General features: G+C 39.8%; 2 protein-coding genes across 4 annotated transcripts in view; one reads left to right on the forward strand and one right to left on the reverse strand.

Annotated features, from left to right (window-relative positions):
• Nucleotides 1–18,494, reverse strand: part of B4GALT5 (beta-1,4-galactosyltransferase 5) — a 94,110-nt gene extending 75,616 nt beyond the window's left edge. Inside the window, exon 1 of one of the 3 annotated variants that reach the window (XM_074210220.1) lies at nt 5,727–5,983. In XM_074210220.1, coding sequence (XP_074066321.1) covers nt 5,727–5,838 — 112 coding nt within the window. In that variant the 5' untranslated portion in view covers nt 5,839–5,983. Of the gene's footprint in view, nt 1–5,726; nt 5,984–18,270 lie in introns of those variants that run through there. The other 2 variants (XM_074210224.1, XM_074210228.1) reach the window with 2 other exon arrangements.
• On the forward strand, nt 5,837–24,199 carry LOC141489180 (uncharacterized). Its single transcript, XM_074189986.1, has 3 exons — nt 5,837–6,741; nt 8,306–8,388; nt 12,996–24,199. The coding sequence occupies exon 1, from the start codon at nt 5,837–5,839 to the stop codon at nt 6,584–6,586; it is 750 nt and encodes a 249-aa protein (XP_074046087.1). The 3' UTR covers nt 6,587–6,741; nt 8,306–8,388; nt 12,996–24,199.
• The last annotated feature ends 311 nt before the right edge of the window (nt 24,200–24,510 follow it).

Consider the following 24,510-nt stretch of genomic DNA (forward strand, 5'->3'; position numbering starts at 1 on the left):
AAAAGGTCAAACTACTAGATCTTATGTCATTCTTGGTCTACTTTTTTTTTAAATGTCTAATTCTTGAACATGATCAGGAAAATCCATTTCCCAAACATGATCAAAGAAAAAAAATGAAGACTTTAAAATTTTACCAATTCTTCTTTTCTATTACTTGCTGATTAATGAAAAAGTACTTACCTTACCATTGTTGCTTGCTTGCCTTGAGAGAGAATGGGTAAGAGAAAGTGATGTGAAAGTAGGGGATGTGAAGTAGATCAAAACTACATATAGGCAACACTTCCTCTGGATGTAGCTTAACTTCCTCCTCATGTCATGTGAGAATAACATTTGTCCTCCTTATATCACAGTTATTGTGAGAAAACCACTTTACAACTATAATAGACAATATGTAAATTTATCTATTATTAGTCAGTCAATAATCTTTTATCACATGCTTATCATGCTATATGGATATATGGTATGTTCAAGGTCTAGTACCTCGGGTGTGAGGGTTTGCCAAGACCTTTTCAGGGTTCCACATTCATCTCTGGCTTCCATCTAGCATTCAATTCTCACCTGTGGTTCTAAGAAGTTATATAGTATGTACATTGGTCATACTCCGGTAAAACTGTCTTAGCAGACAGGATAAACCAGACAGAGGGTAACCAACAAGTCTCAAACCTGCCAGTGAGTTAGTGGAATATCTAATCTAAGCATGTGAAGACCCCCCTCTTCCATTCTCCCCCTCCCCCCACCCCCATTGGATGAATGAGAACACACTGTTCCAAGAGTCATGAGAGAGGCTGAATGGGGCACACCATGGAGTGCTTAGAGTTTGGTCAGACATCAAAAGATGCCAAGGTCATCCATTTGTTGGATGTTGTGGTCCTGACTTTTGTTTTGCCCCAGTTCAATGAATCTGGAAGAGAGAGTGAGGCCAATGCCCAACTTTGTTCAATTCTACCTCATTTAAATCCAACTCCCTCAGGAGGTAAGCTGTCACCCTGTGCTGTCACTGGTCTTCAAAAATGAAGGTCAAAAACAACAGCAACTGTATTCCAGCGATACTAAGAATGGCAAAATATAATCATAGAAATTATTAATAATGTTTGTCCTTCATTCCTGAAGAAGACCACAACATCAGAGAGGTGGTACCATAACAAGCACATGAACTGGATATGGGTGAGAGGGATGCTGTGCTAAGTCATCAGGTCTCACTTTCTCCCCTGGAATCATCAGGGTCCAACAGCCAGATATGGATCAGGATGACTGGAGATGGCCCTGGATGAGAAGCATTTAGGGCTAAGTGACTTGCCCAAGGTCACACAGCTAGTAAATGTCTGATGCTGGATTTGAACTCCCATCCTCCTGACTCCAAAGCCAGTGCTTTATCCACTATGCCATCTAGCTGCCCTATAGAAACTATTATATATGAACAAGTGATATTTAGTCTAAATCAATGATCAACAGAGGGAAAGCATTAGAATGAAAAGGGATATATTATCATCATCATCATCATTATTATCATGTATCTCATATTCATGTATAAAGGAGTGTGTTTCAAGGGAAGGCTAAAGATGAGAATTAGGCCATTAATGGTCTGATGGTAGTTTTCTTTATAATTGGAAAATATATTTCAGGGAACCTCCTCCCAAACAAAGACTAGACAGTCTTTCAACCTCTAGCTCTGGTAACCAGGTGAGAAGATGGCAACACCCTGTCTCTAATAACTGCTTACCCAAGCTAACAATAAAGGTATAGAAAGGGAAATTTGAGAGGAGGCAGCACTCTAAATTATTCAAAGTGATTCCCAGGCTTGAGCAAACAATGAATTCACAGGATCAGCAGGTGGTGAGAGTATGTTCTTTCCAGCTCAGGCTTTTTGGAATAAAGATTCTGTGATGCGAGACCACAAGGTAAAATTAACATCCAGCTTTACCTGAAAAACTGAGGGTAGAGCAGAGCTGAAGTCCAATCTCTGAGGCTGAGCAAAAATGAAGAATTAAAGTGAAAGAGTTACTTAAAAAAATTTTTTTTTAAGTTGCTTTAGCAAAACTAAAGGGATCTACCCACCTAAAGCACCTAAGAGTAGACATTCCAAAGTCTTAAGGTGTTCTTTCTTGGCACTAGCCAAAACAGATTTCTTTCAATTTCCAGTTCAAAGAATCAAAAAAATACACTTCTGAGCAGAAACAGTTTTTGACTTCTCACCCCCAAAGGAAAAATTATACCCAAGTGTGATTTTCTTCCCCAGTCATCTCCATGAAAGACTGCTAATTATGAAGTCCAAATGATTATGTCCAGAGAGAATATGAAAACACTTCTGCTGATGGTGTCACAGGCATGTCAGCTAATTTAAGCAATTTTAATATATGGAAAAAAAACTAAATTTACTAAAAAAAATTTAGAAGACAAATTTTACTAAAGGAGTCACCCCTAGTTCCCATAGGTTTTTAAGAAATCTCTTCTATGCGTCATCTTTTTAATTTCCCCTTCTCTCAAACCCCATTGTCCTTACAGTCTATGATACAATTTAGTACTTAGGTATCATTAATTTTCCTGTTTCCAACTTGATTATTGGGCAAATCACTTAAATCCTTTAGGTTTGTTTTCCTATTCTTAAGTAAAAAAAGGAAACTGAAATAACAAATCCACTATCTCTTCAAGATCTAATAATGTTAGCTACCCTAGAATTCTTTTATAGAAAAACTCACCTACTTTTATTCAATAAAAAAAATTTACCTACAACTTTCCAGGGATCTATTGCAGAAGTCAAGATACCCCTGCGTGAAAGGAAACTGTCAGTTAGCAAAGAATAACTGCCCACTGAGCCACATGGTCTACAATGGGATGGTGGTAATTTACAGCATGTCTTTTATTCAGATCATGGTGGGGGGTAAACTCTGTCATTACTTCCCCAATGCAAACACCTCATCCATTGGCTTCAAATCATGCTTTAACTCTGCTCCAATTTTATCAATCACTTTTAAGTGCTTCCTTGATCATAGATTTGTCTTCCTTACTAATTTCCAGTTAAGAATATTCATTCCTATTGGCAAGGTGTGTCCAACCCACTTTTTCTTAGTATAAAAATTAAAAAAAAGCTTTTCATAAGCAAGTAATCAGGAATTTAGCAATTTGCCTTGAGACCTCTAAGGAATTTCCACTCTCCCAGAATTCAGCAGAGACTAGAAAGGAAGGAACCCTTTTTCCTAATTCCCTCAACACACTCATACCTAATGAACTACCTCTAAATTTGTAGATTTCCAACTAAAAGAGACCTCAGAGATCAGCTACTTAATCCCACTATTAAATTTTATGATGAAAATTGGAGCAAAGGCTATATGCTAGCCAATTCATGAGGCCCAGAACTGAAACTGATACTGTTTGGACATCTACTTTCATGGATCATCCATTTCTAGCACAAATTCCCCTAGAAAAGGAATTTCAATTCAAATCCAAGCACATTATTTTTCAAAATAGCTTTACACGAAATAGGTAACTTCTGGTAAAAGAAAAAAAAAACCATTCATTTAGTTTTACAATCTAAACTGATTCTGTACTGGCATGACTGAAACAAAGTTGGCAGGGACAAGTTTTTTTGATGCAAAAATATTTCATTTCCTGCTCTCCCAAAAAGTTGGTAAACTAAACCATTGAAGCTTTTAAGGAATATTTTTTTATCTCCCCCCCCCCAAATATGGCTCCCAAGTTCCCTGACTTCACCTTTGTCCAAATCACTTAAATCCTTTAGGTATGTTTTCTTATTCTTTAGTTAAAAAAAGGAAACTGAAATAACAAATCCACTATCAAAGTCACTCCAGAGAATTTTCAGCTTCCCAACAAACCATCAGCATAATTCCTATTATCTGAATAGTCCACCTAGATTAATCCTTCATTACCACAAACATCTCTATCAGACTTTAGATAGTAATTCGTTCTACCCATCTTATCTCCTATTGCATTTTAAGTGTCTCTTTTTAAACAAAATAGGATTCCCAATCAACTGTTTTAATTAGGCTAATCCAAATACCAGAACCTCAAATACAGGTCACATTGCACATAAAAGTTGAAGAAATCTAAGTGCTGCATACTTCCCTTTGTAATAAATTTCACTTGATTACTAGAGTGAATAGTATCAAATGGGATACTGAAACCTACTCTCAACTAGTATTACTTATTACTCAGCAATTCTTGTTCAGCAAACATTCTTATCACTTTTTCCCGTCCCTTCCCCCTCTTCTAAAACCTGAGACTTTGGATACTCTTCCATACAAAAAAAAAGCATTTTTTCACATAAAAATGACAAATTGTCATCTACTTTATTTCTTTAAAAGCACAAGAGCTAAAACACACACATAAACATCTCTAATGGAATCTCCAGTTGATAATATGAAACACCAATATTAACTATGAAGTGAAATATGTTTATTTTATTCCAAAGTCGAGTGGGGGAAGAACCCTCTGCTTTGCCGGAAATTCCTCTGTTCAGCTAGTTCAGTGTTTGATAATTCAATAAAGGATGGCACCAGATTCCATAGTCCTAAAAATAACACGTCTCTATAGCTAAAAGGTTTAGCTATATAATAAGTAAAGGTTAATTCCCAACCTCGTCCGCAACTCTGTTTTCCCCATCTTACGGTTTCCACAGTAGTTCTTACTAAGTAAATAGTTCACAAAGTCAACTCCAACCCTTTACTCAGAGTTGACAAGACTAATCTCTTGTGTCCACAAATCCACATCCCAGGAAAGTTGCTATTTTAAGGGTCCTAGATCTTTTCTCAAGGACGAGCTTCTTGCAACAAAAGGCTTTCATTCTTTTCTAATAAATTTACATTTGGTTTACAGCGTAGATCTCTCTAAAGACAAAGTTTTCAGCCCCAAAAGCAATGGGGCAAGAGGAAGGCTCTTCTCACCTTCGGCTCCCCCTAAGGCTTTCCTCCAGGCCCAGGAGCACCTCCTCTCGGCGGTCCAGGCCCCAGTCCACCTCCACCAGGAGCCCGGCAGACACCCAGCGGCGCCCCTAACCCCGGCCCGAGGGGGCAGCCCCCCGCCCCGCGCCGGCCGTCTGTCCAGGTGCCCGCAAGTGCGCGTCCCGGAGAGCGGAGCGCGGACCGGGCAAGCCGCGGCCTCTCCGGACACGAGGGGGATGGGTGCCCTTGCGGGAGGGCAGGAAGCGGCCGGCCCGGGGCAAGGTGCTCGGGCTGTTCCAGAGGCGTCGGGATGCGGCCGGGCCCGAGGTGGGTGCGCGGGGGCCGGGGCGGGAAGGAGAGTGGGACGGAGAGGAAGCGGAGAGGGGGCGCCGGGGGTCGGGGAGGGGGCAGGAAAGGAGGGCGGGGGGCGGCGGGGGCTGAGCCGGGGAAGGGAAGATGGAAGCGAGGGGAAGGAGCAGCACCCGCCTCACAGGGGGAGAGTGAGGGGGCGCGCGGGACGGGGAGAGGGGCGGCGGGGCCGAGGCAAAGGGCGGGAGTCCGGGGCCGGGGCCGGGGCCGGGGCGAGCCGGGGCCGGGGCGAGCCGGGGCCGGCGGCGCGGGGAGCGCCCGAGACCAGCCGGCCGGGGCGGCCCGGGGCGGGCGGGGACGGAGCCGGGCTCCACACGCGGCGCGGGCTTCCCGGGCGCAGAACGCGGAGCAGCCCGTTGGCGCGTCTCCCCGGCGGAGCGGGGGCCGGGGCCGGGGGCCGGACGAGCGGGGGCCGGCGGGGCTGTTACCTAGGAGACGCGCCGAGCCGCCTCCGGGCCTTACCTATGCCGGGCGCCACATAGACGAAGTAGAGGAAGGTGGAGGACAGCGAGAAGAAGAAGAGCGCGGCGAGCAGCGAGCGGCGCGGGAGCCGCAGTCCCCGCCGGCTCCGCATGGTGCAGCCGGCCCGAGCGGCGCCGGGCCGGGCCGGGCCGGGCGGCGGGTGTGGGCGGACGGGCCGCGCCGCGGCTCACATCGGGGCCGCCTCCTCGCCCTCCGCCTCAGCTCCGGCCTCCGCCGCCTCCTGGCCGCTCCGCGCCCCCGCCGCCGGCCGCCGCGGGCCGGGCCACATGAACGGGGCGGGGGCCCGAGCCGCCCCGGAGCGAGCGCAGCGGCGAGGGCGGGGCCGGGGCGGGCCGGGGGCAGGCCCCTGGAGGCACCGTCGCCAAATCGCCCCTGCCCCGCTCCGGTCCGCCTGGAGCCCCGACTGCGGCACGCCGGCGTCCCCCGGCGATTCCTCCCCCGCCCTTCCGGCCCTCCCCTCCCCCTCCCGCCGCCGGGATCTAGGGAGCGTCGCTCAAGTGCTGTCCTCGAGCTCGGGCGCCCCCCACCCTACCCCTCCGCCAAGGGGCCGTCTACAAAGTTCACTCCTGTTCCTCGCCCACTGCGGCACTCGGGGCCCAGCCCCGGAGGCTGCCTTCAGCCCCATCCTCTGGGTCCGAGGACCCGGGCCGGGGGGCGGGGGGTGGGGGGGATCTTCTAAACAGAAAGTCCTAAGCCTATTGCGAATCGTCCCCGGCTCTTCCGCACTCCCCCTTCTCTTCCCGCGATCGGTGGGGGGCAGCCAGGGACCGTCACCAAATTACCAGCCGCGGACGACCCGACCCTCCCGGAGGATGCGAGCTCCGCAGACCCCGGCTTAGAACCGAGCAAAGCGTGTCAGTGCAAGGCCAAGGTCACACTAAACACAGGCAGAAACTCAAGAGCAGAGCTGGATCAGACAGTGCCCCGAGCCACCGGAGCCACCAGCAATGGCCACCTCTGAAAAAGTGTGCGGACTTCTAGGCACTCCGCCGCAGTGAGTAGCAGAGCTTTGTGATGAGCCTGCTGTCAATTTTAACTTTGGCGATCAATATGGCATTTCAAATATACATTTGTGCATTGCCTAATAGGGCAATGACACGAAAAACCTGACTAGAAATAGAGAACACTCGAAGCTCAGTGATGGTAAGCAGCCTACTATGCAGCCGGGTGTAAAAGGCGATCTCCGCTATCTGGGAGCTCAGTCTAATGAGAAGCAGAAACATGAACATAACTGTACAAACAAGCTCTGGGCAAAATAAGAAATAATAAACAGAAGGCACTTACACATTGTTGTTTAAGGCAAAAGGCCAACACTGAGTTCCAAGTCGATTTACTAATTGCAAGGCCTTGGGCAAGTTATTTCACAAGTGCTTTATCTGTAAAGTGAGAGAGATAATACAATCTTCCAAAGCCCAAGTTGTATAGGTAAAATGAGATGATGTGCTCTGTAAGTTTACTAGAAATGAGAGATACTACTTTTATAAAGTATATTTTCTCAAAATTCTTGCAGATCTATTATCTTATTAGATTCTTAAAACAACCCTGAGAGGCTGGTGGTATTATGCTTACTTGACAGATGAGTAAACTAAAATAAAATTACTGTGATCTAACAGGGAACAGACTTTCCCTGAACATAAAGGCATCACTTGGCCTCTCAAGCAGTGGAATTAGAAGAGAAACACCAGAACCACAGAAAGGATACTGTGGTATAATTAGGAATTCTAATTGTTACTGCCTCACTGAGTCAACCTCACAGAAGGAACTTTCAGCTTTTTTTTTCAGCTTTTTTTTAAGTTTTTTTGCAAGGCAAATGGGGTGAAGTGGCTTGCCCAAAGCCACAAAGCTAGGTAATTATTAAGTGTCTGAAGCTGGATTTGAACCTAGGTACTCCTGACTCCAGGGCCGGTGCTTTATCCACTGTGCCACCTAGCCACCCCCAGAAGGAACATTCTATCTGAACCTGGATTAGCTTTCCCATCTATAATAAGAAAATGTCATATTAAATGATTTTTAACTCTAACATTTTTTGTTCTAAGGTCCATTTCAGAATACCATTTCTGGTATTCTGAGTTTTAAGTTCCTTCCTCTAAAGTCAGTACTATGGGGTGGCTAGGTGGCACAGTGGATAAAGCACCGGCCCTGGAGTCAGCCTCAGACACTTAATAATTACCTAGCTTTGTGGCCTTGGGCAAGCCACTTCACCCCATTTGCCTTGCAAAAACCTAAAAAAAATAAATAAATAAAGTCAGTACTAACATTCTATGATCTATTTTCTTTTTTTTTTTGAAAGAAGAAAAAAATTTATTGAAATGTCAAGGTAAATTTTCCAGATAAAACAATACGTGAATACTTGCACACATAAACACATTTGAGTAGATATATGACATAACAAAGAATAGACAAGTCACTGAAAGTTGCATATAAAATAAAAATCATAAAAAATTGAAAATGGACAAACCAAAATTACTGATGATCAGTTAACAGTATCATAAAGGGCTCTGGTCTTTCTTCCTGCTCTAATGACATTCTATGGACTCACTCTTTTCTTTGCTCCCCAGATGGGTGATGCTATGCTCATCGAATTTCTGGAGGCTTCTCATAGTACAAGCCAGGCTTGTTCACAAAGGCCAATGACTTCCAGGCAAGTTTGATCATCTTTATTTTTTGCTATCACTATCAGCACTAATAGACTTGTTGAGGAAAGAGAGATTTTTCCTAATTTGGGCTCATATCACTTTGAATAGAAGATGGACTCAGAAGGATAGGCTCCTCTTAGAATTAAATAGGGCAAGAAATGTTCCCAGTCTTTTCCTAAAACTTTTCTTACATTTGGACCTCACATTGAATACTTCACCTCTCTCAAGCACTTAGCATGCAATATTACATAATATTTAGTTAGCAGTGCTGATATCTTAAGATTGTAACTAGATTTTTAAAGGAACACATATTGCTTGCCAGCAATGAGCCAATCTGGGAATGAAAGTACAAAGAATGGAATACTCCCTATTCAAAAAGACCTTACATGCTAAGGGAGAGATGTGTTTGTGCTTATGTAATAGGCTTTAAAATACATATATTCATGTATGTGTATTGTATACCATAAATATAAATAAGTATAAATATATACAAAGAAGTCAAATACAAGGTAATTTGGAAGGAAAGGAGATAGCTAAGTGACTTACTGGATAAAATATTGGACCTGGGATCAGGAAAACCTGAGTTAAATATAGTCTTCAGCACAATAGCTGGGCAAGAAGGAAATGGAAAACCCTGTCTTTGCCAATGAGAGTATGGACAGTCTTGGAACATATTGGCATGCTATGCTCCACGGTGCCTCAAAGTGTTGGACGTGACCAAACAACAAATATTTGCATACAAATATATTTGGGCAGCTAGATGGCTCAGTGGATGGAGCACAGGGTCTGGAGTCAGAAAGACCAGAGTCATGATTGTACATGTGTAACCTATATCAGATTACTCACTGTCATGAAGAAGAAGGAGGAAGATAGAAAAATGTGGAATTCAAAAGCTTACAAAAAGGTGAATGTTGACAACTATCTTCTCATGTAACTGAAAAAAATAAAATATTCAAAAAGACCAGAGCCTTACACTTAGTTGTATGACCTTGAGCAAGTCACTAAACCCCTGCCTGTATAAAACTAAAGAAGAAAATGGCAAATTAATCCAATTTGCCAAGAAAACCCCATAGAAAATTGGTCCATGAGGTCATGAAAAGTTGAACAGGACTGAATGATTGAACAACAAATTTGGGAGGGATAGCCATAAACAGTTGAAAGAATGAAGAAAAGCTTCATGGTGTCTGAACTGCATTTCAAAGTGAGAAGAGAAGGAGAGAGGCAGGCTCTAATGCAAAAGCAGGGAGACAATTGTCAGTTGTGGAGAACAAAGAGCAGGCCATTTTGTGTAGATTAAAAAATGTTACAGGGGAGTAATGATCAAGGAGACTAGAAAGAAAGGTTAGGGCTAGCTTGTGAAGGACTTTAAAAAGCAAAGTTTATTTTATCATTATAGCTGCTGGAGTGGTTGGGTAAGGGAATAAGATTGTCAGATTTGCACTTCAGGAAAATTACCTTGGTAGCAGTGTGTGAGCTGGACTGGACAGGGAGAGAAGTCTTAGGGAGAGCAATTAGCCGCAATATTTCAGGTAAGATGTATTGAGGGTAGCTCTATGAGTGGAAAGAAGTTAAAAGATATTGAAGGTAGAAACAGCAATATTTGAAAAAAATTGAAGGCAAGGATGTCATTTCATAATAGCTATTATAATATAATGTTTTAATATATTGATAATAATTATTATAATAAAAGCATTTTATGTATATATATTATATATATATATACATATGTATACACACATAATCATTTTATTCTCACACCAGTGCTGTGAGGTAGGTGTTATTTTTAAATATTTTACAGAAGAGGAAACTGAGACTGAAAGCAATTAAATGACCTATCCAGGATCACTCCATGGATATTTGGGGGAAGATTCAAATTTTAGTCTTCAAAGTCCATCACTCCACCACAACATCACCTGGTCTCTTAGACCTAGCCAGATGTCCTGCAATAGGAAGCCCTTAAGGAATGTTTATTGAATGAATCTGGCAAAAATACACAATTCTGAAATGAAAATCTATAAAATATAGATATATACTATAGCTATCTGACCTCAGACACTAGCTATGTTTGATATGATAATATAGAATATTACATAGACATAATAATATGAAATAATAACTGATCCACATCTCTTGTCCAACCTTTGTCACCTTGTGCCATAATAGAGTATAGGATAGTGAAAAATCCTGGATTTGGAATCAAAATTCTCAGCATTGATGTTATTAACTATGCAACATTGTACATTCTATTTATCTTTTTAAACTTCAGTCTCCTAATTTTGAAAATAGGATTTTTCCACTCAAATCTCCCTCCTATTTCTCATTGAAGTAAAGGAATAACTGAGTTCTTAAAGGTTCTGCCAACAGTTTTCAAGTTCGGGAAGCCCAACCAAACTAAAAAGGCTTCCAAAATGACCCTATCAATCATGTGTCTCCACAGTCTATTTAGCCAGTCAAAAGGCAGAGAACCTCATATCCTCCACCCCATCCTTCAAGAGACTATCAAATATTTTGCTCCTCAATTGAAATTTTTTTCCAACTTGAGATACCATATTTCTAAGATATGAAATTATTTGATGCCCAGAGGTAATATCAAATTGATGAGACCATAGACTTTTTGAACTATTGAAAATGAGCATAATAATCCCTGCACTTCCTACACCACTGTATTTTGATGAGAAAGGCATTTTGTAAACTTCTGATTTACAGTGTTTCCAGAAGAGGTTGAGACATGAGCAGAGCCTTAAAAATGGGGTATTACTTAGATGTAAACCCAAAGAGGTAAGAGGAAAAACAAAAAATACAAATCTATAAAAATATTTAGAGCAATTCTTTTTGTGAGTAAAAAAAATCAGGAACTAAGGAGATGACTATAAATTAGGGAATGGCTCAGATACTATGGTATATGACATAATAAAATATCATTGTGCTGTAAGAAGAACTGAGCAGATTGATTTGAGCTGACGCAAAGGGAAGTGAGTAGAACCAGAAGAATTTATGCAACTATAACAGCATTATAAAACTATATAAAGTTTTGAATGGCTTTAGAATTCTGATCAATGCCACAACCATCCTCCAGAGGACTGATGATGAGACATGTTACCCATCTCCTAATAGAGAAGTGATAGAAGCAGTAGAAAGAATGAGACATATACTTTTGGGGCATGACCATGTAGAAATTTGTTTTGCTTGACTCTGCATATTTGTTTATAAAAGTTTTATTTCTTCCTCCCCAACTCTAACCCCCAATTGGGAAAGCGGAAGGGAACAAAAATAAATTTTTATTCATTGAGAAAAACAAAATAAAAATGTTTTAAAGATTAATGGAAGGAAAAGGATAGGGCACATAAGGCAAAGATAGTATGACACAAAACTTAAAAACAGAATGAAGGTAGAATTTTTAGAGACCAATGAGGAGATTGCCCTGATTAGGTAAGTAGCTTGTGTTAGAAAAAAAGAAGGGAAATAGAATGTGGTTAGATTTTAATAATGTTTGTCCTTCATTCTCAAAGAAGACCAGGTCAGATCTTAGAAAGCCTTGAATATGCTTAGGAGTTTATACTTTATCCTTTTGAATTGGGGAGATTTCCAAGCAGGATAGGAAAATGATGACAGGGAAGTTACAGAATCCTTGCTCTTAAGAAGGCATGCTCTATAGATGGAAATGAAGACACCAAAAGAAGGGAGACCAATTAGAAGACTGTTAACAAGACTCCAAGTAGAAAGTAAAAAAGGGCCTAGAATAGAATAAAACTTTTACCCCACATAAGCACCTGCCTATACTCATCAACACAGATAATCACGCCGACAGAAAACATTGTCATCAACTAGATACTTAAATAAAGGGGTCCATAGTAAAGAACGGTTACCTTTAAAATTGTAAAAAATGTAAAAATAACAGTATACATTGTGGATTAGGCAAAAAATCAGCTTTGAGGTTCTGCTCCAGGATTATAATGCAAATGGAAAAAAACAAGAAACAACAAACAAAAACCAGGATGACTGTATAATAAGGACCAAGTCTAAACTTGTAGAAAATACAAGAAATATAAGAAAAATGTATTTCCTTTTTTTGGAAAGTTGGAAGACTATGGGTAAGGAACATTATATTATACTATCGATTTCATTTGGGGTTTTTTTTGTTTGTATTATTTTTTTTTTTAGATTTTTCAAGGCAATGGGGTTAAGTGGCTCGCCCAAAGCCACACAGCTAGGTAATTATTAAGTGTCTGAGGTCAGATTTGAACCCAGGTACTCCTGACTCCAAGGCCGCGCTGCTCTATCCACTGCGCCACCTAGCCGCCCCTTGTTTGTATTTTTATTAGTCAGTTTGGGGGGGGTTGGGGTTTTTTTAGTGTTATTTAGTTTTGCTGGACTGTTTTGTTCCTCTCCTTCCCTTTTTACAATGAGTAGAGAAAGGGAAGGAATAGTTTTGTATAACAGGCAGACTAGTCAATGAGAGCCTATTCCTCATAATGTGCATGGTATCTTCTGGCTGGTACCAGCCCATTTAAAGTATGGTAGTCAGGTTGACATTTGGAAGATAACGCAGCCTGACCACATGTCTGTGGTCTGTGCTTCTTTCTCCATTGTATTTATTCTTCACTGATCTTAGGTGAATTTCCTCTGAGAGGAAATGGAAGAACTAACAAGTCATCTAACAACTGACTGAGTCTGTCAGCAACTGACATAGTTCAACGAGGAGCCAGCTATGAAGAGCTCTGCTGTTGCGTGACCCAACCAGAAGTGAATTGACTTAGTAGCCAATATTTTACTCTTTAAAAGCAAGACAATACCTCACCCAGCAGTAAAATTAGTGGGGACCCTAAGAAGAGAAAAAAAGAACTGGGCGGGATGTTTTATAAAAACCTCTTTAATTTTTGAACAGTCTACAGAAGGGAGAGTGGGCTCCTAGTTTAGAATGCTTCATGTTACTCCTTGCTATAACTTCTCTCTTTAAAAATTGCTTGTTATCAATATATTAAAACTGACAATAGGGAGATATCAATTGGTTATTGACATTGGAGAAAACATACCAGACTAGAAAACTACTTCAACCACTTAGAGCTAACCTGAAGGTAGAAGTACTAACAGTGCTTGAGGTTCGACCTTGAGATATATATTAATTACATTTAATTATATTGTGTTGTATTATGTTACGTTGTTATGTTACATGCTATGGTATAAATTATCCTATTATAGTCTAAATGTGGTTTGGGAGGGCATGATCTGCACACTTGGAAAGAATGTGATTTAAAGAAGCAGCCAGGAGGCACAATGGATATCATGTTGAACTTGGAGTCAGGAAGACCTGAGTTCAAATGTAGCCTCAGATACTTTCTAGCTATGTGACCTTGGGCAAGTCACTAAATCTATTTTGCCTCATTTTCCCAAATTGTAAACTGGAGATACTAACAGTACCCACTTCCCAGGATTGGTGTGAGGATCAAACGAGATAATAGTTATAAAAGTTCCTGGAATAAAGAAGACATTAAATAAATGCTTATTTTCTTTTCCCCTTCTGTTCCCCTACTAAGATCCCTTCCAAATCTGACTTTCTATGATTTTGATTATGAGGTTTCTTCCTGCTCTATCATTCTAGGAACTTAAAGACAGCCAGGTGCTGTAATTCATCAAGAATTTAACTTGGAGTAAAAAAAAAAAAATCTGAGTTGAACACCTATCTCAGGCACTTCCTAATTATATGAACTGGGAAAGTTTCTTAAACTTTCTCAGCCTCAGGAAGTTACTGAACCTCTCTCAGCCTCAAGAAAGTTACTTAACCTCTCCTAGCTTCAGGCATTGCGAGAATCAAATAAAATAAAGCTTATGAAGTACTATATAAGTGAAGTACCATACAAACTATTTTTATTCTATTATGAGATCTCTTCTAGTGGTATCTTTTGCTTCTATAACAATAATCTTAGATGACTTAGCCAACCTGATGTGATTAAGGAGAAGATAACAAAGGTTTCCATGGTGGGGTCTGTGGTATGATGGAAGGATTCTAGTGTTCAGCCTCTGCTTCCTGTCCTCAATGCCGAATTCATGCAAATGGAGCAGCAGTGACTTTCAAATACTGGAATAGGGATCTATTGCAAAGCTTTGGATAGAAAAGTAGTATCACTTCTGAGGGATGATATGGTCTTAAAATATCACCTGTTCTGGCCACCAGACTGGCGCCAGGGCCAACCCTTACAGCACAGGGATTCATTTTGTTAAGAAAACTCTGCTGTTCACAGGTGTCTGGGATGAATCAGAAATTGCCATAATGTCATAATGTAAGAGAACAACAGCTGTTCCTTCTCTTTCTTTCATGCCAATCTCCTGTTCTCCTACTCATTCCTCCAGGCCCCAAGAGAAGAGTTAACCAGCAAGGAAGAAAGATTAGGCTTCTCTAACTTCTACTTTTATGTACAGGAATTAAAGGACTGCTGTTTCTACTGGAGAAATAGGAATTAAGGTATTAAAATAAAAGAGAAAATTCATGGTCAGTCAATTCAAAAGTCCTTATCAAGCCCTTGCTATAGTAAAAAGTAGTAACTTAGATTTCTATAGTTTGTAAAAGGCTTTCCTTATTGTTACAGAAAAAGCAGTCCGAGGGTTCTTTTCTCCATTTTACACTTGAAGATACTGAGACTCAGGCAAAGCAATATGTCCAGTCACAAAACTCAAATATTAGAATAGACATTTGAATTCAAGGCTCCTGACTCTCAATTCAACACTTTCTACTATACCAAATTACCTCTAAATGTCCAAAACTTAGGGGAGTACTGAACAAATACAGTATATTCACTCCCTTTGTTGATCTTTGAGAGTACCCTGATGTAGGCACTCTTTCCACTGAAACAATCATAATCATCCCTGCCTTTTCATCTTATATCCACATCCTTCCCAAAGCTTTGGAGGGACGTCTCTGGGCTCTTTTCAGATTTTGAGGGTCCCAATACAGTACTAAAGTTGTATATCTGTTATCACACTAGATTAGAGGTTGTTAACATGAACTTTCCAAGTCTATAAGGAGATTTCAGAGGGTCTGTGAACTTAAATGGGGAGAAAAATCACTTCTTTGTTTTTGCTAACAAATAACTGAACTTGACCATTTCCTTCTATTATAATTGTAAGCAAGTAAGCATTCTGGGGAATCCTTAGGCTTCCCCAAATTGCCAAAGGGTTCCATGTCATACACACAAAAAGGTATATATTTTATAATCTTGATACATTACTTAAGAGTCAAATTTTCTAACCCTCTCACAAAACAGATAAGGCTCTGAAGCCCAAGGAACTTAAGTAACTTGTATAAAGTAGTCACACAAGTAGGAAAAGTCAAAAGTAAAATTTGAACCCAGACCCTCTGACCCCCACCATCCCCATTCCCATTCTGCACTGATTCAGGGTTCTTTTGTTTGTATCACACTGTTTCCTTCTATTCAAATCAGCTTCAAATTTCTTGCCCATCTACAGATTATTCAAGATATATGTCCCAATACAGTAATTCAACTAGCCAACCACAAACACCATGGTTGGGACAAGAGATATTATTGTAACATTCTTCATTCTCTTCCTTTTTTGTTGAAACTTGTGAATCTCATTGAAAAGATAATGTTCTATGTAATAGACTTTTTGTCCATTCAAACAGAGTATTATAAAGAAAATCAAAATGATATGCCAAATGAGGCAAAGGGAAGAAAATAGAATCAGAACAATACATGTGAACTATTATATAAAAATGTAAGCCTTAGGGGCGGTTAGGTGGCACAGTAGATAGAGCACTGGCCTTGGAGTCAGGAGTACCTGAGTTCAAATCCGACTTCAGACACTTGATAATTACCTAGCCATGTGGCCTTGGGCAAGCCACTTAACCCCATTGCCTTGAAAAAATCCAAAAAAAAAAAAAGCAAGCCTTGGGCTTTGAGAGATGCCAAGCAAACTATTATTATTTTGTTAAGTAATTTTGTTAAATTTGTCAATTTTATTATATTGTTACATTGAGATTATTTGAATGATAGTAAAATAGTCTTTTAGTCTTTCACATTCAGTACTCAAGAGAGCTCTCAAAATGGAGCAGGGCAAAAGCTATTCAAAGGATTCTAGGGCAATAGTTGTTACTTGTCCTTTGCTCTCAAAGAAGACTGACAAAAGGGAAGTGATGCCATGATGTGTACAAGAATTGGTTCTAGTACTGTGCTAAGTCACCAGCCTCACTTTCTCCTCTGGAGTCATCTGGGTCCAGGGGCCAGACATGGATCAGGACAACTGGAGGTGACTCTGGATGTGAAACAATCAGGGTTAGGTGATTTGCCCAAGATCACACATAGATTAACTGACAATCTCCATTCCCTTCCTCACAGGCTGGGCTGGGCTGGGCTGGTCAGGTCAGGTCTAGGTAGGGCAGGGTAGGGCCCGGGGAGAAAAGTGAGATCTTGATCAGAACAGTGTTTTATTACCTACAGCTTTCCACAAAGAACCTTGCACAACAAGCATAAGGAACTGTATCAAGTACCCGAGGTCAAATTTGAACTCGGGTTCCTCCTAACTCCAGAACTGGTGCTCTCTCTCCATTGCACCACCTAGTTGCTTTCAAACAGGATGGTTCAATGGAAAGAGCATTGGTTATGGAGTCCAAGGACCTGAGTTTAAATCTCAAATTATTATTTACTTTCTAGGTAGCTTTCAGTAAGTCACTTACCCTCCCTGTACCTCAGTCTCCTCATCTTTAAAATGAGGGGACCAGATTTTAAAGGATTCTGAGTTCCCTTCTACAACTGTGATCCTATGATCTTTTTCCTTTCCATAGCCTTGCTAGGGCAGTTAAGTGGATAGAGTACTTGCCCTAGAGTCAGGAGGACTAGAGTTCAAATTTGGCCTCAAATACTTAATACTTACTAGCTGTGTAACCTTGGGCAAGTCACTTAACCCCATTGCCCTACCAAAAAAAAGACTCTTGCTGCAGGAATTTGGGGGAGTATGCTGACAGAATTAGTCTTGACTCAATCAGTCAATCACTACAGGTCATGTTCTCTCTCTGGGTTGCAACTTTTTCCTCTTTCAAAGGAAGGGATTAAATTAGATCTCTATTTTTATTGTTGCTGTTTCCATCCTCTTTTTTAAAGGATCCACTGAAATGAAAAGCTTCAGCAATCTTGTTGGTTCTGTGAAGTCCCTTCTCGCCTCCCAACACCTGGAGTTGCCTTAAATTTGCACTACACAGACATGGACTTCTGTTAAATCTGAGAAGTGAAGGATTCTTTGAGTTTACATGGGGTATCTTGGTAAAGAAGGATCACATGTGAAAAGGACTTAGTTTGATTTGAGTCCAGCCCAAGTACTGTTTGCCCTAGTGTTTTCCTCCACTTAGGGTTGGAGTGACATGCTCAGGTCTGGAGCAGCCTTCTTCTTTTTCAACCTCTCCGTGCACCACATGACTATAGAGCAAACTGGAGTCACCTTCATAAAACCCAACCTGTATTCTTGATAAGCAATCATTTGTTTGATGATTCAGCCTATATAGGAGTTTAGGTGACCTTTACACAGTGTTTTGCAGAGGCCAAGAAGAGAGAACTTATGTGCCTGTAGAGAAAGTAAGAAGATGAAGTCTTAATATCCTGCCAAGCCTTAACATTCTATCTTTCCATCAGAGCAATATCCAGGAAGAAATAGGTAACACTCTTGTCTTTGGTATATAAAGCTGGAGTGGGAAGAAAAATATATAAAATATGTAGTGACTGTCCCAAATATTCCAGGACATTAGGATGGAACATTAGGGAGGAATGAGTTGTCATCTTTTTGCCCTTGCATAAAATTAACTGGGCATCTGGGTGGCATAAATATATAGAGCATGGGACATGGAGTCAGGAAGACCTGAGTTCTATCCAGCCTTGGACACTTACCAGCAGTATAATCCCAGGCAAGTCAGATAATCCTCTTTGCTTCAGTTTCCTCACTTGTAAAAAGAGCTGAAGAAGGGAATGGCAAAGTACTCCTGTATTTTACCAAGAAAACCCCAAATGGGGTCAACAGAGAGTCAGAAGCAACTGAAATGATTGAAGAATAACAGTTTTGAAGACTGTAAATTTTCTGATTTGTTCCAGTAGTTCAGTTCTTTCTTTTTTATAAATTGTTGCAGTTGCCTTTGTAGAAAGCAGTAGTCTGACAAACACTAGATGGATCACTTCTGGTAAAAGCAAGATATAGTTCCTGGGGCACCCAGATAACCCAAATAATGTCAGTTAATCTCCCTTCTCTTCCTCACAGGCTGGGCTGGGCTGGTCTGGTCTGGTCAGGTCTAGGCAGGGCAGGACAGGGCCAGGCAAAAAGTGAGATGTTGATCAGAACAGTGTTTTATTACCTACTGCTGTCCACAAAGAACCTTGCATAACAAATATAAGGAACTGGGCATGGGTCTCTACCCAAGAACAAAGATAAAGGAGACAGCCAGTGCTCTGGGCTTCTTGACCATGGTCAGAGAAGCAGGGCTAGACCTTTGCTAACTTGAGTTGACCAAATTTTGTTTCTGATGGACCAACCCCCTTTCTGTCCCCTTTGCTATGTCTTTGGGATAGCTCCATATATGTTTCCTCCACCATCAAAACCAATTCTCCACATAGGAATTGATAAATTCATTCACACTAAATTGTCAATGATGGATATAATTTTCTTTTTAAATAAAGCCTTGAACTAAAGGAATGATGTTCCAATTGCAGTTTTGGACTTCAACTTGTACATTGAGGAGGGAATATTTTTTGACTAACGGGCAATATTTCAAGTGGACCTTCACTGTATGTGCTTCTGAGATGAGTACATGCTACAGAAAAGAATACACTTGTAAAGAGAAGATGTTACTCTTTATCTCTCTCCCATCTGGCCTTTATCTCTGTCTGAAGTCAGCTTTCTGGAAGAGATTTGAAGGAATTTTTCTCTCCCATTCTTAGCTGTATTAAAACTTGATAAGTTGAAGCTGCTTAGGATCAGGGAAGGGAAAGTGAGACCCGAGTTCTCCTCTACCTTGGAACAAGTTCATGTTATATTAGTTGCTCTTAGGTAGACCCTCCCCTTCCTAGATATCATGCCAGAGCACTAGGCAAGATAGGTACTTAGAATACAGGTTAGCAGTTTGGACTTTATAAAGTCCCTTCTTTTGACAAGCTATGTTCTATGTTCTAAGCTATTGACTATCTGTGTGTCCTTGGGAAAATTATTAAATCTCTGGGACTCAGTTTATTCATCTGCAAAATGAGAGGGCTGGACTCAATCCCTAAACTTCCAATTCTAAATCTATAAGGCTGTGGGGCAGCTAGGTGATGCAGTAGATAGAGCACTGGCCTTGGAGTCAGGAGTACCTGAGTTCAAATCCAACTTCAGACACTTAATTATTACCTAGCCGTGTGGCCTTGGGCAAGCCACTTAACCCCATTTGCCTTGCAAAAAAAAAAACAAACAAAAAAATAAAAATAAATCTATAAGGCTGTTACCTTGTTTGTAAAAAATTTTTTTTATTATTTTGTCCTTCATTTTGGAAGAGGGTCATGAAATGTGATGCCATGACAAATCCATAAATTGGATTTGAGTGAAGGGAGTGTTATGCTAAGTCACCAGTCTCATTTTCTCCTCCCAAATCCTCTGAGTTCAATGACCAGATATGAATGGAAATTGGACTCAGGTTCTCCTGACTTCAAGGGCTAGTGCTCTATCCACTGAACGACTTTTATAAAGTGGGTAGATGAGACTGGAACGCTAAGGCTCTTGCAGCTCAAACTCTGATATTACCTGAATGTTCTTTCTACCATTGACCAAATATATTCTATGTTCTAAGGCTCTTTCTAGCCCTAATGTTCTAAGTTTTATGATTATTCGATTGTTTACTTAAAATGTAAACATTTTAAGGATATAGTGTCTTCCATGCCTTTGTGTATCATTCCAGTCCAGCACAATGCTCTGCTTATATCAGGTATTGAAAATAGTTGAATTGATCCCAAGAAAAAAGATTCTATCTTTTTATTTATTTATTTATTTGTTTGTTTGTTTATTAGATTTTTCAAGTCAATGGGGTTAAGTGGCTTGCCCAAGGTCACACGGCTAGGTAATTATTAAGTGTCTGAGGCCGGATTTGAACTCAGGTACTCCTGACTCCAAGGCCCTCTATCCACTGTGCCACCTAGCTGCCCTTCTATATTTTTATTGATAGTTTATTTTTCCAAATACATGATATGAAAGTTTTTCAATATTCATCCACTTGCATTTTTATAAGTTGCACATTTTTCTTCCACCTCTCTTTGCCCCCCCCAGTGAAGAACAGTCTAGTCAACATTGTTCATATTCATCTGTATTTAACATGTTTACATATTAGTCATTTTGTGTATGAGGAATTAAGACTAAGGAAAAAAAGAAAACCATGGGATATGAAGGAAAAACTTAAGATAAAATTTTAAAAAGTGAATATAGTATTCATTCAGATTCTGGTTTGGTTTTTTTTGGGTTTTTTTTTTGGTTTTGATTTGTTTTGATCTGAATGCAAATAGCATTGTCCATTAACATGTCTCCCAAGATCGTCCTAGCTCTCTGAACTGCTGAGAGGAACTGTATCCATTTTAGTTGATCAACTCACAGTGTTGTTGTTAATATCTACAATGTTCTCCTTGCTCAGCAAGTTCATGTAATTCTTCCCATGTCTCTCTAGAGTCTGACCATTCATGGTTTCTTATAGAACAGCAGTATTCCATAACATTCATATGCTATAACTTATTCAACCATTCCCCAATTGATGGACAACCCTTCAATTTCCAATTCTTTGCTATTACAAAAAGAGTGCTACAAATATTTTGAGACATGTGGAACTTTTCCCATTAGTTTTTATTTTTGGATATATGAGCATAGTATCAGTATTGTTGGGTCAAAGGGTATGATCAGTTTTATTGCTCTTTGACCATATTGCTTTCCAGAATGCGTGGATTAATTCGCAATTCTATCAACAATGCATAAATGTCCTAATCCTCCCACAACCTTTCCAATATTATTTATTTTCCCTTTTTGTCATTTTAGCTAATCTGATAGGTGTGAGGTGGAAATTCATAGTTGTTTTAATTTGCCTTTCTCTAATCAATAATGATTTGGAACATTTTTTCACATGATTATCTATATATAGTTTTAATTTCTTCATTTGAAAACTGCCTGTTCCTATCCTTTGACCATTTATCTTTTGGTGGGGGGGGGGAGGGTTTCAAGGCAATGGGGTTAAGTGATTTGCCCAAGATCACACAGCTAGGCAATTAGTAAGTGTCTGAGACTAGATTTGAACTCTGGACCTCCTGACTCTAGGGCTGATGCTCTATTCACTGCACCACTTAGCTGTCCCCTTTGACCATTTATCAATTGGGGAATGACTTATAATCTTAACATTTTGATTCAATTCTCTCTATATATATTTTAGAAGTGAGACCTTTATGAGAAGCCCCAGTTTTGAAAATTGTTTCCCATCTTTCTGTTTTCCTTCTAATCTTAGCAGCATTGGTTTTATTAGTGCAAAAACTTTTTAATCTATTATAGTCAAAATCATCCATCTTGTGTTTTAGAATGTACTCTCTTGTTTGGTCATAAATTTCTATACTATCTCTTGAAAGAAAACATGAGCAGGAAGATTTCAGGAAAACATGGACTACATGAACTGATACTGAGTGAAGTGAGCAGAACCGGGAGAACATTGTACACAGTAACAGCCACTGTGTGAAGATCAACTATGATAGATTTAGTTTTTCTGAGCAATACAGTGATTAAAGACAATTCTAAAAGACATGAGATGGAAAATGCCATCCATATCTAGAGAAAGAACTATGGAATCTGAATATAGATCAAAGTATACTATTTTTTGCTTTTGTTTATTTTCTTTTTTTCTTCTTGTTCTGATTCTTCTTTCACAACATGACTAATATAGAAAATGTTTAACATGTTTGCATATGTATAAACTATGTCAGATTATTCACTGTCATGAAGGAGAAAAACATGGAACTCAAAAATCTTACAAAAGAAGAATATTGAAAACCATTGTTATATGTAATTGGGAAAAAATTAAATTAAAATTAAAATAAAATAAAAGACTTACAATATAATAGAATGAACACATGATTTGAAGCTGGGAGACATCTGAGCTTGAATCCTATCTCAGATACTTGCTACCCGTGAACCTGTTTTCTCCTCTGCAAAGATATTTTCTCTTCATATTGCTATTATGAAGAAAACACTTTGGAAAATCTATTGCTTTCCACATGTGGATTAATCAAATCAATTGGGGAGTGGGTAAACAAATTGTTCTATATAAATGTGATAGAATAATAATAATACTGTGACTTTGGAAACAGTAAAGAAGTGTTTGGAGAAACATTGGCAGTTGAATATAAACTGATACAAAGTAAAGTAAGAAGAACTAGGAAAATAAAATGCCCAGCATCACACTTGGCATTCTCTCTATGTAACTTCCTCCTAATGTAGTATACAGTGACTTTTGGGATAATATCCAATGCATATTAACATACAATGACAACAACAATTCAGGTAGAAAGAATAACAACAACAAAATAAAAAATGTTGTGTAATTATAAATATCAAGCATGGCCCTAAAGAAGAGATTTGAAAATGCTACACTTTTTCCTATTTGTAGAAGCTAGGATCTATGGGTGTGAAGTACAATATTAATATTTGTGTAATCTCTGTATAAAAGGGGTCCTTGACACCTTTCTGGGCCCTGAGAAACTCCTCATAAATATAAATTTGGCTAGGTACCTTTGGGTCTGAGAATAATCAGACAGGACCCAAATGCTTGACTCTGGAATCATGAAATATACCATAAATTTGTCTGACACACACAAAGCACTCTTGTTAACCTAATCATTTTGCTGTGTCTGTAAGATTCTTCCTTCCTCCCAAGACTGCCTCCTCTTCCTCCAGATGCAGCAGGAACCATATGATAAAAAATTCAACTCCCTTAAACCTGTGGAAAACCCATGAGTACATGACTCCCTCTGTCTCGGGTAACTTGTTGAGACATAACACAAGGACCCTCACCCTCTTCCGAACTAGTCTAGCCCCATATCTACACTAGGCCATATGTTTGCATATGTTTGCAATAGTATGACAAGGAAATATATCTAACTCTATTTCTGCTTCTGTATCCTGCTTGCTTACAATGCCCACCCCCCTCAAAATACTATAAAAACTTGGTTCTCTGGACACTTGGTACTATACCATTTGAGGGAAAATGTAACTGCATAGTCAGGTAATAAATCTCCAAAACTTAACAAATTTTGGTCTCTGTCTCGCACTTTGGGTTCAACAGGTATAGAATACTATTGCTGTCAGACTTGGCTAACACATCAATCAGTTTTGCTAATTGTATTTTTTCCCTTTATATTCTTTGTTTCAAATAAGATCTCTGGGTAGGGTGATATATATGGAAATAAAAGAATAAACGTGGTATTAAAAAAGATTGGTTTTAAAAAATGAAATTATTATTAAAAATTTAGTATGTTTTTGCTAGTTATTCCTCCATGATTCTCTTAATAAGTTCTACCTTAGTAGAGAGTTCTCACAAGTTGCTGCAATTGAAAAAAAAATTTTCCCTACTTACAAAATTTTTTTCAGTCTGTCTCTACAAATAATTTAGGCAATATCCCCCATAACCCAAACATAGTCATTACTGGGCACTTATTCAAAGCCTTTCCAACTGGGTAAGTCCCTTCAGAATTTCCAAGAGTCTGATAAAATTTTCAGACTAGGAAAAGAGGTATATGAGGATCATCTTAATGGAGGCTATGAGTTCATTGCCATATATAGTTCTATTTTTACCAGGACAGGAGGCCTCATTGAGCCTTGCTCTGCTCTGCTGGAAAAAAAAAAAGCCCTGTACTTTGAGGGGGCTTTCCAGAGAGCAGAAAAAGGAGCTAGATATTTAGTATCCTGAGAACTGACTAAAGTAAAGAGGATATTAGTGGTTTAGTTTTTCAGTCCTGTGGGACTTCACAAACCCTTTTGAGGTTTTCTTGGCAAAGATACTGAAGTGGTTTTCCATTTATTTCTCCAGTTCATTTTATAGAGAAGGAAACTGAGGCAAGCAGGATTAAGTGAATTGCCCATTGTCACAT

This window comes from Macrotis lagotis, chromosome 1, assembly GCF_037893015.1.
Source record: "Macrotis lagotis isolate mMagLag1 chromosome 1, bilby.v1.9.chrom.fasta, whole genome shotgun sequence".
Taxonomy (NCBI): Eukaryota; Metazoa; Chordata; class Mammalia; order Peramelemorphia; family Peramelidae; genus Macrotis; species Macrotis lagotis.

Bases quoted from the DNA above. Each gene is read 5' to 3' on its own strand.
- LOC141489180 (XM_074189986.1), top strand. From the start codon at position 5,837: ATGGTGCAGCCGGCCCGAGCGGCGCCGGGCCGGGCCGGGCCGGGCGGC.